Source organism: Oryzias melastigma, linkage group LG6 (genome assembly GCF_002922805.2).
Source record: "Oryzias melastigma strain HK-1 linkage group LG6, ASM292280v2, whole genome shotgun sequence".
Classification (NCBI taxonomy): Eukaryota; Metazoa; Chordata; class Actinopteri; order Beloniformes; family Adrianichthyidae; genus Oryzias; species Oryzias melastigma.
The window spans coordinates 8287842-8304428 of NC_050517.1; the positions used below are offsets into that span (position 1 = coordinate 8287842).

The following is a 16587-nucleotide window of genomic DNA, read 5'->3' on the forward strand; positions in this document are numbered from 1 at the left end:
AGAAAAATCACTCCGCTATCAGCAATGGTGACTAAATATGTATTTTTTCCCCAGTTTCCAAAGTTATATTATTGAATTATTTGTTTCATTCTTTTGTTATGACAAAAATGGGACGTTACTCATTACTTACTTACTACTTGAGTAGATTTTAATCCAAGTCCTTTTTTACTTTTACACATGTATTTAGATGTCTACTCTCTACTTTAACTTGATTACTATTTTGTTAAAGTAAAAATATTTTACATGAGTACAAATTTTGAATACTTTACTCACCTCTTGTAATAACTGTTTATTTCTCTATAGAAGTCTATGGGATTTTGGCTTCTTGGAGCCTGCGGTTACTTCCTATTTGGAACATGAGAGGGTAGGCGTCGCCTTGTCCAGTCATTATACGGTCTATGGTTGCACCCCCTCTGCATGAGCTGTATTGTTTACCCATGCCTATATAACACTCTATGCCTTTTCCATTCTTCAGATTCAAAAAGACATCTCGCCAGCTTAAATTCCACCACACAGCCCAAGTGTTTAAACAAACCCAAACTGCTCGATGGGTTAAGTCAACAGCTGCACAGTTTACAAACATGTCTGGGGGCGGGATTCCCAGCCGAAGGAAGGGGACATAAACAAACATTCGATTTTTAGACTAAACTCCATATACATGTTTATGGACTTAACTTCAACATTACTTCAGTTGGCAAGAAATGAAATAAATACAGGCCTTTTCTGATGAGTACTGGGGCCAGCACTGAGGCGCAGGAGCTATTAGATGGCGCCAGCTGCAAAAAGCCCATTTCTGAGCCAATTTCTGGGTCAGTTTGGCCATGGGCTCCCCAGTGTCTCCAACCTCACGTGTGGAGGCAGAGGAGAAGCAAACCCTTTGCTCCATCCAAGGAACATCTCACTCCTTCAGATACATAAATGACACCTGGACAAAGATTACAACAAAGGAGGAGCAGACCTTCATGGAACATATTAATACTAGGGCTGGGAATCACTGGGTACCTCACAATATGTAAGGGATAATACCCGACGAAGTGTGCGTTATGAGAAATTAACGCACGACGCGGAGGCCTAAACCGTCCGACGCGAAGCGGAGGACGGTTGCCTCCGTGAAGTGCGTTAATTTCTCATAATGCACTCTTCGGAGGGTATTATCCCGCTTATACCATGGTCTTTACAAAATAAATAAACATTTAATCAATATTTAGTACTTTATTCTTGTTATTTCTTTGGTTTAGCTCATTTTTTCACACAAAGCGGACTATTTGATCATCCGTGATGCGGTTTGTTGTCACGGTGACATGGAACACGGCATGAAGCCTGAAGCCGTTACAGACCTCAGCTGCAGCGGTAAAGTGTCGCTGTTTTGAAAGAAAGACCCGGACAAATTAGGATATTTTTCTTCTTTTTCTGACGTTAATCCTTCAGTGAGCAGCTAGAACATATTCAGCTTCTGTCTGTGTTTCATTTCACGGCAGGTTCGTTCTTCTGAGCTGCTCTAAAATGAGAAACTCCCTCTTGTGGTGAAACAGAAGACTACACCTTTCATGTCGAGTGGTGTTTTATTAGAAGGAGAATAACCAATTTGTCAATATTAATTTACCTTACAAAAGGAGAGGAATATAAATGCTGGTCGCTACAATAAGTTGAATAAAGCATCAGTTCAGAGAGAAAGTTCATCCATTACTGCTTGTTTTGTCCAGACGATGAAGGAAAAACGTGTTTTAAAGAAGCCTGCGCAGTGATATCGAACGTTTGGTCTGTGTGACCGGAACTTCTTTTTTAGGTGTGCGTTATTACTGTGCATTATCAGTTTTTAATGCACACCCAGCAGCCAATCAGAATCGAGTATTCACCCAGACCATGGTATAATCAAAAATACGTAATGCGTTAATAAGTATTAACACAAATGAATCGACGAAACAGTCCTTCGCTTTAACTTGGAGGTTCAGGCTTCCACGGCGTGCGTTAAAGTTATTTCATCAGGTATTACCCCGCTTATACCATGGTCAGTAACTAGAGAAATAAATATTCAATCAGTTTGTAGCACTTTATTCATGATATTTTTGTGGTTTAGATCACTTTTTCACAAAAATTGATTATTTGATCCATGTTCTGCTGCCATATTGTACAAATACATTTTATCTGGTAAAACATTGTGATTTATCGTGATTAATCACAACACAAAAGTGACATATATACATATAGGGGGGTGGGGGTAGGGGGTGGGGGGTGCAGAATAAAGAAAATTTAAGGGACATCAATAAGAATATATGCATACATTGCACATGGGAAAAAATAAATAATAATAGTAGCAACATTATTTTACTTCTATGGCTTCTATTCAGAGCCTAAATAGCAAAAAATACAAACATTTTAATCTTGCAGACATATAAACTGGCATGTTTTTTCAAACTGCAAAGACATTCTGCCATTCTGTTATACTGATACCTAGCTTACTTTACTTTTTGTATTTTGTCCCAGAAAAACGAGCTGAGAACAGTAAGTACACTAATATTGACAGTAAACATGTTCAGAAGGTGTGTGCATGTGTATTACTAGGTAAAATTGAGAAATGCAGACACCTAAAATGACTAAAAGGTAAGTAAGTGGGCATCAAAATATTAATACCAGAGTACGTGTCCATGTTCAGCAGTTACTATAGACATCCCCAGAAATATTCAAATGATCACATTTTATGAAAGAGAGAGGTGGAAAATACAGAGGTGTTACATCAACAGACCTCCGCAGCAATGCAGCATTCATGCCAATGAAGACTGATATGGTTCAAATGACAAATGTCCTGTTTGAACTGAGGTTTCAGCGTAATAATTGGTTTCACTGAGCCTCATGAGCAGTTCCATTCATTCCAACCACAAATCAGAAGGTGCCAAGTGTTGCAATTAGACAAAAAAAAGACTATGGGCAGATTGCAGAGGGGAGGATATCACCGTGAGTATGAAGGTAAAAAGTCAGACATTACACTGAAAAATATTCCACTTACCTTTTGGTTTCAATTATTTTCTTGGTGAATATTGCTCTTTTTTTCCATTCATGGCAGCTCTGGTGGAGATTTTTTTTAACTAGTTAGTTTGATTTTATTAGATCTGAAATGTTCTTAGCTCATGGCAAATTGTCTTAAATAGTAGGTAGCTGGACCTATAGATGTAGCCAACCAAGTTTCATTCTTGACTTTGTCTTTCTCTGTTGCCATTTTAAGAGCTGTGGAGGGTAGTTCAGTTTTGGAGTGAAATGGTAGTTTTCAGAGAGTATCTCTCTTGTGACATAATTTATGGTTCTTATCAGTGGCCGGGTTAGGCTCCAGCAGCCCCACGAGCACAAAAGTGACAAAGTAGCCAAGAAGATGAATACCAGGATATGCAGAAATCCACTTTCCTTCTATTACACAAAGTGCTCATATCATGACGCTTAATGTTGTTGACAAGAACAAATGTGTATCCATAGCTGTTGCTTCTGCCGGCCATTTCTAACATTTACTTTTGCCCAGGATAAGCTTGCCGCTGCAGTGCATTTAAAAAAAATTCTAATTTCAAATTTCTTTTTTAGGTCAATAAATGAATGTACGATGGAGTATTAGGACCAGTTTACAAACACTTTTTTAAAAATTACGACTTTAAATCTTGTAAATTTGTGATAAAAAAGTTGCAACTGTTAAATTATTGAATACAGTTGTATATTTATGACTTTAAAAGTCGTAAGTTGAATTTATGACTTTTTTATCATAAATGTATTACTTCAAATCTCGAAAAGTTACAATAAAAATCGTAAATTTACCAGATTTAAAGTAATAAATTTATGAGATAAAAACTTGTAATATTATTTTTTTTGGTTGTCCTATTACTCCATCGTATATCGCATAAAAGATAAAACAAACAGACGAAATAAAGTAATTATAATTTTCTTAGGGCAGGAATCAGTGAGGTTTCATTGATATCAGGAAAGTACTATTGTGTTTTACATTTTGCATTTCTTCAACTCCAGTCATTTTGAAATAAAAAGGCAGAATTTACATGATTTTAATTAAAAAAAACATTTTATTATAAAAAATATACTTTAAAATGTCAAACCTATCATTGATTCTTACATTTTACATGTGGCAGTGCAATACATTTAGATCATTGGTTCGACAGAAATAATCTTCAAGAGTTTACGAATAGGAATAGAACTTCTCCCACAATGAGGAATTTAATGTTACTATGTTCAAGAAAAAAAAGAGCAAATAATAAAAAGAACAGCTAAATAACTGCCTGGAGACATGTCCACAGTGCATCGTGTTCCCTGTCTAGTATGGGCTAGAATGTCTTCAGTCTGACACCTGAGCACCTTGAAGAATATTCTTCAACATTGACGAATGTTGTTAAAGTTCTGTAAAGACTCATCTGGAACGTTCACTTTGCTGATGCAGCAAACAGTTATATCAACCGTCACAGTAATTGTGTTTAAGAAGAAGCATAAACTGTTTTTATTGTGATTTTTGTCATGATAAAACTTCCTCCACAAACAGGACGTTGAATAGAAGCACAAATGCGATTATCCAATGCCTGCAGCTCGTCGGTAGTGCAGCATTCTCCCTTCCTTCTACTCGTTCACCTTGCTCCTCTTCCCAGTCTACCCTCTTCCTCTCGTCTCTGTCGTCCTCTTCCCTCCATAGCTCGTCATCCTCCCTCACTTTATTGATGCTGTCACAGCTGTCTCCTTCATGTCCTTCATAGCAGTGGCAGCGAAACTTCTTCGTCAGGAGCTGCAGGTCATGCTGCGAATGCCAGCCAGTAACCGTGAAGGCCCCATCCCCAGAGGGATGAATGTGATAGCTGTCAGCATTCAGGTGGAGGTAGTGGTGGGCGCGGGGGTCCCGACGAACACATCGGCCGTTGCCCTGGCACAGAGCGTTGCTGCAGATCTCAGCGGCTCGTGTAACATTAGTGATGTAGTGTCCGAGCCGATGGCTGACAAAGGACTTTACCATGGTGCAGTTATTCTGTAAAACAATCCAATAATGTTGTAATTATTCATCTAACAAGGCTTTTCACTTGTTATGCACAAAATACATTTTTCATTGCAGTTGATTTGAGATATGAAACACAGAAAAGACCCTTTTCAATCAGGATCAATAATGCTGGTCTGTTTTAGATCACATTTTACAATAATGTGAGACAAATGTATCACATTGTAAGAATTAGGCTTCCCAAAACCAATAAAAGATGTGGCTAAATGTGACGAATGTATCATATCAAGTGGCTAAACACAATCTAAGACGTGTGCTGGTGGACCTTTTCCAAAAAAGTAGAAAATAATAGAAAACTGTATTTATTTCCATAATTCCATTCAAAAATAAAACATCCATAGATTCATATAAATCATCAGTCCGAAAATCCACAGTTTTTTTGCTCTATCATACTTTAATGTTTCTGGAAAGAAATGTTTTTTTCCCTTTATCTTTGAAGCACCCTTTCAAACGCTGTTCAGGCTCCTGAAACGTTTAAAAGTGACGGAGTAGCTACATTTGGCAATGTTGGAAATAAGTAGAACTTTACTTCCTCAATCAAATTTTAGAACTTTATTAGTTAAGGCACATTTATTCTATGTGTTTTTCTTATACTGGAAAACATTTTGTCATGGAAATCAGACAATACTGACTGTTAATTTGCCAGAAGAAAAGCAGCATAAATATGTGGGTAAAAACATCTTGTATATGAGATACAGTTGCAGTCCTTAATGTTGGGACCATTAGATACAATGGATTTCTACCATTGAAAGGCACATTAATATTCAAGTTGAGTTTTTCCAAGTCATATTCTTAAAGAAAATAGTGAAAAAAAATGTTTATGGTACAGTGTTTTATATTTATATATATATATATATATATATATTGCGATATGCATTGCATTGAGAAACATATCAGGATACGTATCATATCGCCAGACTCTTCCCAATAAACACCCCCCCCCCCCTCCATGGGCCTAAACAACCCAAATCCCTGCATCATAATACAGGTATTGCACTTAGCTGAATGAAGAATGTTACAAAGGCAATAGAGGAAGTTAGAAGGGAAATAACACCTACCTTAGAGGATGTCAAATTTAAGTCCCCCCATATAATGAATCCAGCAGCCCCCAAAGCAGCACTTTCTCCAATGGTGTAGATCAAGTCGTTCTGTAAAAACAGAACATATATTATTGTTGTCCAAACACCGCTTAGTGAAAGTTGAGCAGATTTGAAAATTAACAGTGAATTCTAACATTGACTGTGAGGAGGAACTCTGTCTATAGTTTGAGTTGAAAAAAAAACAATATTTTGTACTCATTCTGTGCAACTTCTACTCAAGACTCACTAATAGATGATTTTACAAAAATAAATATTGGATCATATATTTGTTATTTTTGTGCTAACAATACTAACAATTCTTTGCCACTAACAGGAGTGGGACCTGGTGGCAGGAAAATGGCGGCTGAAAATTATTAGCCAAAAGGAAATCCAAGACCAAAACGTCATCATCCCCCCACCCCATCGCCAAACATTTCAGTTGAAAAATACAATTTTTTGGTCAAAAAAGACTAATATAACCGGTGACATACTGTAACTCCTTACACATCTGCCGAAATTTTTTTTTTTTTTGGCTGATAATCAACATTTTAAAGCGTCTTTTTACAAAATGCAACAGCACATTACTACCATAAAGTAATTTTATATCGGTGCAAAGCTGCTTTCACTGCAACAGAACAAGCAGATTCACGTTAATTGTGTAAAGGATTAAAGCTAACTGGTCAAACTCCAGCGTAAAACAGTTTTACAAATGTGAACACTTGTTAGTATCCTTTAATAAAATGTTCCCTCTTTTGACACATTTTAAGCTAATACTGAAAACCCAAAAAAGTTTTGATAAAGTGGCTACAATTCTGAAATCTTGTGCAATTTCTGCTTCCGGGTAATGATGTTTGGCAATTTTTGTTTCTTGCTAATGATTTTCAGTTGTATTTCGGTATTTGCTACTAACAGAAGAAGAACCATCTAAAACAAACATGGAGGAGAATCTGGTTGCTCTTAAAAGTACCGCTGGTGGTCATTTAGATGCAGCTTCTGCAGCAGAAGCTCTACCTCACAAAAAAAAGACTGAATGATCTCAAGAACCCAGACATTGAGATTTGCTTACTAGAGATGTAAAAATTAACTGACTTAACTAATTGATTTATATTCCCACAATAAAACCAGATCAATCTCTCTAAGCAAGTTGTTAATCAAATTGACCTAAACCATTAGAAATTGTTTTAAAATAAAATGCATTTATGAAATCAATATTTGAAAATATAACTAAAGTACAACTTAATGTAATGATATAACTAAAAAAGTAAAATCTGCATTTCATACTAAATACCACCAGGTGTTATGTTTTCCTTACTGTGGTTAGAAAGGACAGGGCATCATCCCGATAGCCAAGTCTGAGGTAAACATAGGTGGGGAGGTCATACTCCTTAGAGGTCATGGATGCAGTTCGTAGGGCCTCCCGGATTCTGTGTTGGGAGAAGTACAGGTTTTGGATGCTGTCTCTGTGGGTTTTTCTGATTGCCACTGATGGAAATAGTGCTGTGCTGCTGTTCCATAGCCAAAGCAGCTCATCGTTTCTCAGTTTCTCCAGCATTGGGCAGACACCAGTGTAATTTTTTTCATGCAAGTTATAGTTATGACAGTCAGGGTAAAGGTAGAAACCCCAAAGGGCATTTGGGCGGAGGTGCAATCCTAGCTGAATTGTCCGTTGCATGAACACCTTGGCACTTTTCTCGAACCGCCGCCGTGCAAGCTCCTCCACTTGAGCCATAGTAACATTAATGTATGCTTTCATTATCAGCTCCTTTGACCTGCGCCGATAAATGTCCTTTTTGTGCCAGTTCCGACTCCACTGAGGCCGCCAGAATTCCCAGTCTATCACAGCTAGACCACGGAAGTCTTCTGCTGGTATGAAGTGAGTGATGTCCTGGTGAGCTTTTAGAAGGTGCCGTTCAAGGCTGCTGTTTTGGGGTAAGCCACCGTGTATGGCGCTGCCTTGTGGAGTGTAGTAAGGGTAGAGACCAAGCCTGTTGGCATAGAATATGGTGACGTTCTGTCCTGTCCAGTTAGCACGTGGGCTTCCCTGTATGTGGAAAATATGGTCAAGTTTGGCAGTGATATTGTACTTAATGGTGCACATGTCTAGTGGGGCATTCCAGGCAGCAATAAAGGGCTTATGGTTAATCAGAGGGAGCTTGGCAGGTTTCTGACCAAAGGTTACTTGGAGGAGTAGCCAGTGACAGGTGAAGACTAGATGGACAATGCTGTGAGAGGATATCCCACCCACTTGTTCCATAGGCATTCTGGGGAGACATTCATGAGCTGCAACCGTCAAAAATCCTGGAAAAAAAAAAGTGCAAATAGATTAAAATAAAGTTTTCAGTACTGTCCCGCCGTAAAGTGCACATGACTATAATATGATTTTAAACCTGCTTCTTTTGAATGAAATTTATAAAACACAAGCACCTCAAGGAGAGAACCTCAAGGTCCTTTTTTGGAGGATAACCCATCAATTATCTCAACCTGGGTGGAGGGCAATAAACAAACACACATCTACCACAAGGTGGTGAAATTTTCACCTTTAAAATTAGCACAAACAGTATGATGCAATCAGTCAATTATATAATTTAAATAATATAATAGTTTTAAATAGGGGGTTTGGGATGTAAAAAGGATAAAATTCAAATATGGACTTTTTTTTCATGTAAAAAATTGTTTTACAAAACACACATTTTACTTGGTTAAAATTCTGCGTTTACATTATCACTGGAAAAACACAGTTCTTTCTATTCCCAGTCAGAATCTAAGTTCACAACAAGGAAGTTGCTTGTTTCTGAGGAATCTGAATGAGAGACTGGCGTTCCATTCTACATCTAGTCATTGTCTGACCAGAGCTGTGAGCCATAATGACAGGATCTTCTGCCAAGAACCTTCCAGAGGTTGAGTGCTGTGTTCCCACTAGTGATATGTTGGTCAGAACGCGAAACAGCTCTCTTTGAAACAAGCTGGGTTTTTTCTGCTTTCTATCACCCTTTCTTACTTTTTTCTGTCCGTGATTTGCTTATATGAGATTGCGCCGAGCAGAGGGGGGAAGAGCAATAGGTTGCTACACTCACAAGAGCGACAAAAGAGAGAGACAGAGAGAGGTGGAACCCTGCTGGATTGTGTGACCCCTCCTCTCTCGTTTTCCAAATAGGAAGTACCTGCTGGCTCCAGGAAGCCAAAATCCTGGGTGAGACCTGGTGGCAGAAAAAATGGTGGCTGAACATCATTCTAAAGCTCCATTAACAATTAGAAAAAAGTAAAAAAAAGTCTGAACAGTTTAACAAATCTGAACACTTAACATCTTGTTTTTTTCATGATAAGTTATTCAAGTTATAAACTGACCAATCAGATGCCTCAGTGAGAGCATGTGGTCCCTGCTTACCCGACCTTAAACATTTAATTGACAGGTTTTCCCGAGCCTGTTTAAACAATATGCTCATGATTACAGACATTAGTTGCTCTAGAAACATTACGCGGACCAATCACTGTCGACTGGCTCCAAATGGCAGCTTCAATATCGTGAAAAAATGGCGACTGAATTTGCTGGAGCTGGATGTAAGGCATTTTCTACGGGTGACATCACACCCAGTTCTGTCTTTATCTTTACAGTCTAAGGGGGAAACAAGCAGAAACATTATGATGTTGTAATGTAGCCACCTTCATGTGTCATCGAATTGAAACAAAAATGACCGCAAATTCAATAAAATGAAAATACATTTGAAGTCAAACTATTTTTAGTCAGTTACTGTTATGTTTTTATAACTTTCATTTTCTTGTTTTTTCAAATGCTATTTTATTTTTTTACAAGCCTAAGGGGCGGGGCTTCGATTGTTTTATATAGCTTTAAGTGCATCTCATTTGCATACTGTGGGAGGAGCTGGCAGGACCTAACACCTGATTGGTCCTGAGCTCCTGGAGAACATTTTCTGTTCCTTCTGGCTGAGCAGATCAGTCGGCTGGTGTAGCTCATGTCTGCAACCACCGTGGTAAGCGCTGCTGAGGACACAAGCGCCCAGCCTGATACCACCAGGCTTCCCTCTCGCTTATCCAGCCAGACAAGCGCCAGCCGACCATCCGTGACCAGAGAGGCGGCGCAGCTCCCGCAAAGCAGAACGCTGCCGCCGTGTGAACCACAGAGCAAAGCAGTGTTTATGTGGTATGTGTGAGGGGACAGGCAATATGTCAAAGACTGTAATACATTCCTGCGTCTTGCAGACCACATGATTTGGATCAGCTGGTCCAGCTTCTACATGCTTTTACTTTATTAAATAACACATATAAAAGAAAACACTGTACATAATGTGCAACCTGCACATTAACAATCAACATTTCAGCTCTTAAGTTATCTTTGTGAGCATAAATAGCTTCTATTTTTTAAATATGCAGTTCTTTTCAAAGACTAAATGTTCTTATAACCTTCATATTTTGTATGTGTTCAGTTGTTCAGTGCCATTATTTAAATTCCAGATTGAATTCATTAAGGTTTTGAATGGGGTGATGTCAATTGTGATTGTGGATCTTCTCAAGTGTAATAAAAAGTTGAACAATAAAAAAAATATATATATTTTTTAATGAAAAACCATTTCGTTTAAAATATAAAATGATATCAGATGTTTTAATTCATTAATTCGGACAAAAATTTGTCATGCCGGTCGCGTCCGGTGTGAATGCAGCATTAATTGTACATCAATTGTACTGGCCATGTCCCGAGGAGAACCAAGTCCCCCCCCAAAATAAAAATAAAAAATACTGCTTTCCATTCTATTGGAGTTATATAAAAAAAAACAACTATAAAAGTATTTGGTATCAGGGGATATATTTGTGGTGTCAGGTGATTTTTTTTTACGTGAATCCAAATGTAAACAATGTTTGAAACTTGATAACAATTAACAGCCTTTGTGTTTGTTATTAATAGCAGATGTAACTTAGTCCAAGTAGGTAAGACAAAAAAAATGACATACTTTTTTGTGATTGGTCATAGTTTTGTAGAGATTTTTCTCACTATATTCTGATTCACAGTAACTGGGAATTACAGCAATGACAAGGGAAATTCCCACAATCCATTGCTTTTACAGTAAATTCCCACAATTCATTGGTGTTTACAGTAAAATACCGTCAAGCCTTTGTGCAGTATTTTACTGCTGACATTGCAGTAAAATACTGCACGGTTTACAGAAATCAGTTGAGTGTAATTATATGAAGCCAGCAGCAACTGGGTGATAGCAGGTCAGCAGTTTCAAACTCTACTAAAAGTCTTAAATATTGACTTTTAACATACATCAAAGGTTTATGAACATTTGAAATAATGCACCTCCCTGTTTTATTATATTTACATGAAAAATGTGTTTTTGGGGGGAAATTTAGAGTGTTAATTTGCCCATTAATGGGCTTTGGCCTGAAGGCAAAAATGTATAAATAAATAAAACATGAATAAATAAATCCCATTTTCTTGAAAGTGAATAGGGAGATGCTGCATTTGAAAATGTCTCAGTAATAGTGTGAGTGATCACATGATTCCATCCATTTCTACCAGAAAGCAAAGCCTTTTCACCAGCAGGGGCTGCTTGCCATGAATTTGGTTAAATCATGCAATACAAGATTTATCCAGTTTCTAAACAAAACCTGAACTAATCCTACCAGAACATTAGAACTACCGTGGAGTCTGAAGTGATCTGAGCTCTGTTTCTCTCACGGCTGTTCTCTCACAATGAAACGTGGTCGTGAGTGGGGTTAAAGACGCCTCTCTTTGAACACAATGAAGCTCATATTTACAGTTTGGCTCCATGTCAAAATAAATCCTTTATCCAGAGTAGCTTGGAGCCGTGGGCTGTCTGGGAATGATTAAGGTAAAAGTTTGTTGACGTCTGTGGTTTTTGTGGCGTGGAGCAGCTCTACTCATTCAGCAAATAGATGAAAGATCATTTGCATAGTTCTTAGTGTCTGTTGGAAAACAGAGGCGGAGCTTAAACCACAGCTGCTAGTGTTTGAAGTTTAGATGGATCATTTGCACGAGTGCAGCTTCATCTTATTACAGTTCTCTTTTTACTCTCACTGCTAAGAGCAGAACACCAAGTTTTTGCTCATTTTCATGATAATGTAAAGACCAGAAAGTGACAACTTCCAAATGTCTGTGGTTCAGAGTTATGATCCCCTCGTCAGCCCTCAGCAGTGTGGAAACATTTCTGTTTCTCTTGGAACAAACTGAGTCTTTGGGTCTCATTTTAGGACTAATGAGGTTGGTATGACAAAAAATGGGAACACAAAGTCATGTTAACACCCTCAGACACGCCAGAGGGACATACTGGGTTGGATTTTGGGAACCTTAAGTCAAAGCAACAGATTGGGGTGACATACTGTACACCATCTGTTATAGTTCAAAAACCTGCCAAACTTAAAAAGGTTACATAAGCCTTAGCATGTAGCACTAGAGCTCCTTGTTTATCACACCTTTTAATGGAAATGTCTTATACATGATCCCGTGATGAACACGTATTGCCTTTTATGTTGCAATAATAATCATGCATGAAAGAAGAAGAATTTTTTTCATAAGAACTCTGTCTTCAATTGTTTCATGAACATTCTAGATATAATTTATATGTTTTTACCTTGGTGTTTCCTCCAGAATAGGAGTGTCAAATTCAATCGCACAAGGGGCCAAAATCCAAAACTTACCTTAGGTTGCAAGCCGACAAGGATAAACATTTACTGAACACTCTAAAACTACATTTTTTAAACTTTAAAATGGTAACTTTTAAACATAATTATGAACTAGATATATAGCATTACCTGTGATAATGCTAGTGTGAATGCTGTAAGCTGAATTTGGCTGCTGATGATGCTAGTGCTGATAGCTGAAGATGACAACGCTAAAGCTGATAACTGAAAACACTGAAGTTAATAGCTGAAAATGTTGAAGCTGATAGGCAGCTAAAATATTAGCTAAGAGCTAAACTAGCCTGTTTTGACTTTTGTCAGCCAAAACAGGCTAGCATGTAGCTGAAGTACAAGCTAAACCCCAAATAGCCTAAAAAATCTTAGTAAATGCCAAAAAAGTCCTAAAAGCTAGCAGAATGACAATTTTTAAAACTTTAAACTGTAACTTTTTAACATAATAATGTAAAATGAAAAGGCAGGAATATTATTCCAGAGTAAATCAACTTAAACCTTAAACAACTTTCAGCATTCTATTCTCCTTCAAAATATTTTTGTCATAAGTATACAAATTAGAAATGAGCGCAAGATGACATTGGGCCATACATAACATCAAAATGAAATGATCTGGAGGGCCAGATAGAATTATCCAGAGGGCCGAATCCGGCCCACGGGCCTTGACTGTGACACATGTGCTCTAGAATTACATTCTTGCCATTCAAACCCTGACCACGCCTGGATTTTCCTAAAAACCTCCCGATGATGGCATTTAGATGTCATGCTTCCCAAATGGCAGCAACTCTTAAAGGTTTCCTTTGAAAGATTGTCAATTTTTAAAAATATTTTCATTAATTTTTATTGTAAGAATTATAAATAAACTAACAACCTGAATTATTTCCTCAGTATTCTGTCATGAGCACATTTAGAATGCCATCTTTTCTCTCAGTAACATCACCGCAACAGAATTTTCCATGAGTTCTGCATAGTTGGACCATGTAGGGCAACAACTGAAGCATTTCAGCACATGTTGCTGCTGACTGAATGTGGTCAATCCTTACATGAGAGACGGGGAACAAAAGCTGAAAGACAGTGACCACCAGCAGTAAAATATTTGCAGTCTGCAGAGCCAATCACAGTGTGCGCTAGACACCAAGGCTTCAAAAACTATTGTACGCTAAAGAGCAAGCTTGCTTTAGAAGGACATACTAAGTGAATAGAATTGTGGGTAAATATTAAATTGACACATTAACCTTTTTTTTCAGTGTCCTGATACTTGATTATTAAAAAAAATGCAATTATTTGTTTAATCTGTTTACAAGTACAAAATCGACAAGGAATCATATCCCAGTGTGGAATCAGCATGTTGTCCCTGTGCATGGGAGAGGTTTCTCTGGGCACTCCAGCTTAGTCCAAAGACATGCTTTCATAGGTTATTTACTCCAAACTGTCCCTAAGTGTTACTCTGAGTGTGTATGTTGATACTTGAGTATGGTGTGAGCGTGACAGGCTGGCACCTGTTCAGGGTGTAGTCCACCTTCGCCCAACAGTAGCCAGATTAGGTTCTGGCAGCCCCGATTATGATGCAGGACCTCAAAGTGTCTTTTATTGTTGGTTCCTCTTGTCAAGCTTCACCTGTATATTTTAGTGTTTTGTGGAAACTGACCTTCCTGTATTTGGGTGGTTCCCATCACAGGATATTTGTCTCAGCGCGTTACAGATGGTTTCCTCAGACCTCCTCCACAAGGAAAGATGATCTGATACTTAACCACCATCAGCGGTCCTTCAGGGTTTTTTTTTTTTCCCCAATCTATGGCCTGATCTTTTCTCCAAGCATACAAGATCTAGAGCACATGTGTCAAAGTCAAGGCTCAGGAGCCAGATCCGGCCCTCCGGGTTGTTATATCTGGCCCTCCAGATTCTATTTTATTGTTATTAATTGCCCGATGTTGTCTTGGGCTTATTCCTAACTTTCATAATTTTGACAAAAAATATTTTTATGGAGACTAAAATATTAAAAGTTAATTAAGTTTTAAGTTGATTTATTACTATTCCTCCGTGTTTTTATTCATAGTGATGTTAAAAGTTTTGTATCACAAATAAATCATCACGTATATATTCCACACAGTCTCATACATAGTACTGTCACCTCACAAGAAGAAGGCCCTGGTTCAATTCCAGCAGATTCTTTTTGAGTAGAGTTAGTATTTTTCTTTTCTCTGGGCGCTCCGGCTTCCTCTCACAGTTCAAAAACATGCTTCACATATCAACCGATTATTCTAAATGTCTCTTAGACGTGAGTGTGTGTGGTTCTTGGTCTGTGTGGCTCGGCAATGGACAGCCAAACTGTCCAAGATATAACCTATAGGTTTGTCCAATTGGAGCTGCCCAAATAATGTAGTAAATGAACTAGACAATAAGTTTTCTGCTAACTTACTCAATCTTTTCTGTACCAACTTTCAATGGCATCTGAAAATGTTATTACTCTCACATGATTTTAAATATCAACATAAATATGATAGCACACAATTAGGAAAGGGATGAATATTGTACATGGAGACAGATCTTTAACAGAAATGTTCAGTTTGAATTAACATCAATCACTGCACTTCCTCTAAAATCTCTCACACATTGCTTGCTTTAGCAGAGCTCATGCCCTCTCCTCTGAGCTTATTACACACAGCTAAAATCCTTTTAGCCGATTACGACTTCAAGCTCCAAATTAGATTTTTTTCCTATTTGTCTCCATGTGTTTGGCAGCCAAGATAACATGTTCCCCTGAGCAAAGTTTAACTTCACAGACAAACCGGATGTTTTCGTCAGGCTAGATTTTCTGTCACTCCTCTAAAAGCATGGCCTACCATGTAGTAATCTTTTCTATTTTCTGTCCTAAGTCACAGTGAGACACTGTCTAAGTAAGGGATTTACTGTCTGCTGCCGCTCCTGCCTGCTTAAATATCACAGCTTTGAGAAAAAGTGCTTCTCTGCATTTGATTTCCAAATAACAAAACATTACTTTGTGGCCTGTTTTTAGAGTGAGCCAACACATTCTTGTCATGACATGGCACCTCCTCTTTCTACTTTCCTTTCTCTACCCTCAACAATCTTTTACTCTTAGGGTATTTCTTCTTTAACATTACGAGAAAACCCCGTCCTCCTATTACAGCAGCAAGAACATTCACAGGATTTTTTTTTATTTTTTTATAATAAAAGGAATGCAAAGCAAACATGATAGTTTAAAACTCTCACCTGCTTATAATTGGGTGTCATTTTGGAGGGCTCGTGATGACTCTGCTGCACCCATCCAAGAGGGCTGTGTTCATTCTGTTTGTCGCTCTGAAACACAAGCCAACCATCCACACTTTATATACAGCTCAGAGAGGGGAAGAGGGGGAGGAGAAAGTGTCGGCCCTGGAACACAGCGATCAAAGAGAGGGAGGCTGGAGATCCCTGTGAGTGGACTGAGCTCGTAAGAGGTCTGACCTCTTTGCTTATCTGCTAGTCGAGGAAAAGTCAGTCCCTGGATTTACATCAAATGCATCCTAGAGTTTAAAGTAATAAACTCACACGATGGTTTCTGTTTGTGTCATTATCTTTCAGTTTTCACACAAGGATGTCCTTCTTTTTGAAATACGTTTGAAAGTTGATCCTGTGATTCACAAAATCATTAAAATGCACTTACTGCATTGAAAGAAAAAAAAATCCTGCTTTCATACACACACATCCACATTGACGCTGTAGTGCAGGGGTGTCAAGCTCAATCGCACAAGGGGTCAAATTCCAAAACACACTTTAAGCCACGGGCCGAACAGAATAAACATTACTTAAACA

At 38.1% G+C, this 16587-nt stretch overlaps 1 protein-coding gene across 2 annotated transcripts; it reads right to left on the minus strand.

Moving 5' to 3' along the window:
- Nucleotides 1–3928: 3928 nt before the first annotated feature.
- Nucleotides 3929–16554, minus strand: LOC112141264 (hyaluronidase-4). Of its 2 annotated transcripts, none has more exons than XM_024264370.2 (4): nucleotides 16006–16554; nucleotides 7418–8403; nucleotides 6085–6174; nucleotides 3929–4999 (listed from the first exon to the last, which is right to left on the minus strand). In XM_024264370.2, exons 2-4 carry the CDS (start codon nucleotides 8363–8365, stop codon nucleotides 4499–4501), a joined length of 1539 nt encoding a protein of 512 aa, XP_024120138.1. In that variant the 5' UTR covers nucleotides 8366–8403; nucleotides 16006–16554; the 3' UTR covers nucleotides 3929–4498. The 2 variants fall into 2 exon arrangements, with proteins under 2 accessions (XP_024120138.1, XP_036068137.1); XM_036212244.1 differs by lacking the exon at nucleotides 16006–16554 and adding an exon at nucleotides 9267–12718.
- Between the last annotated feature and the right edge of the window lie 33 nt (nucleotides 16555–16587).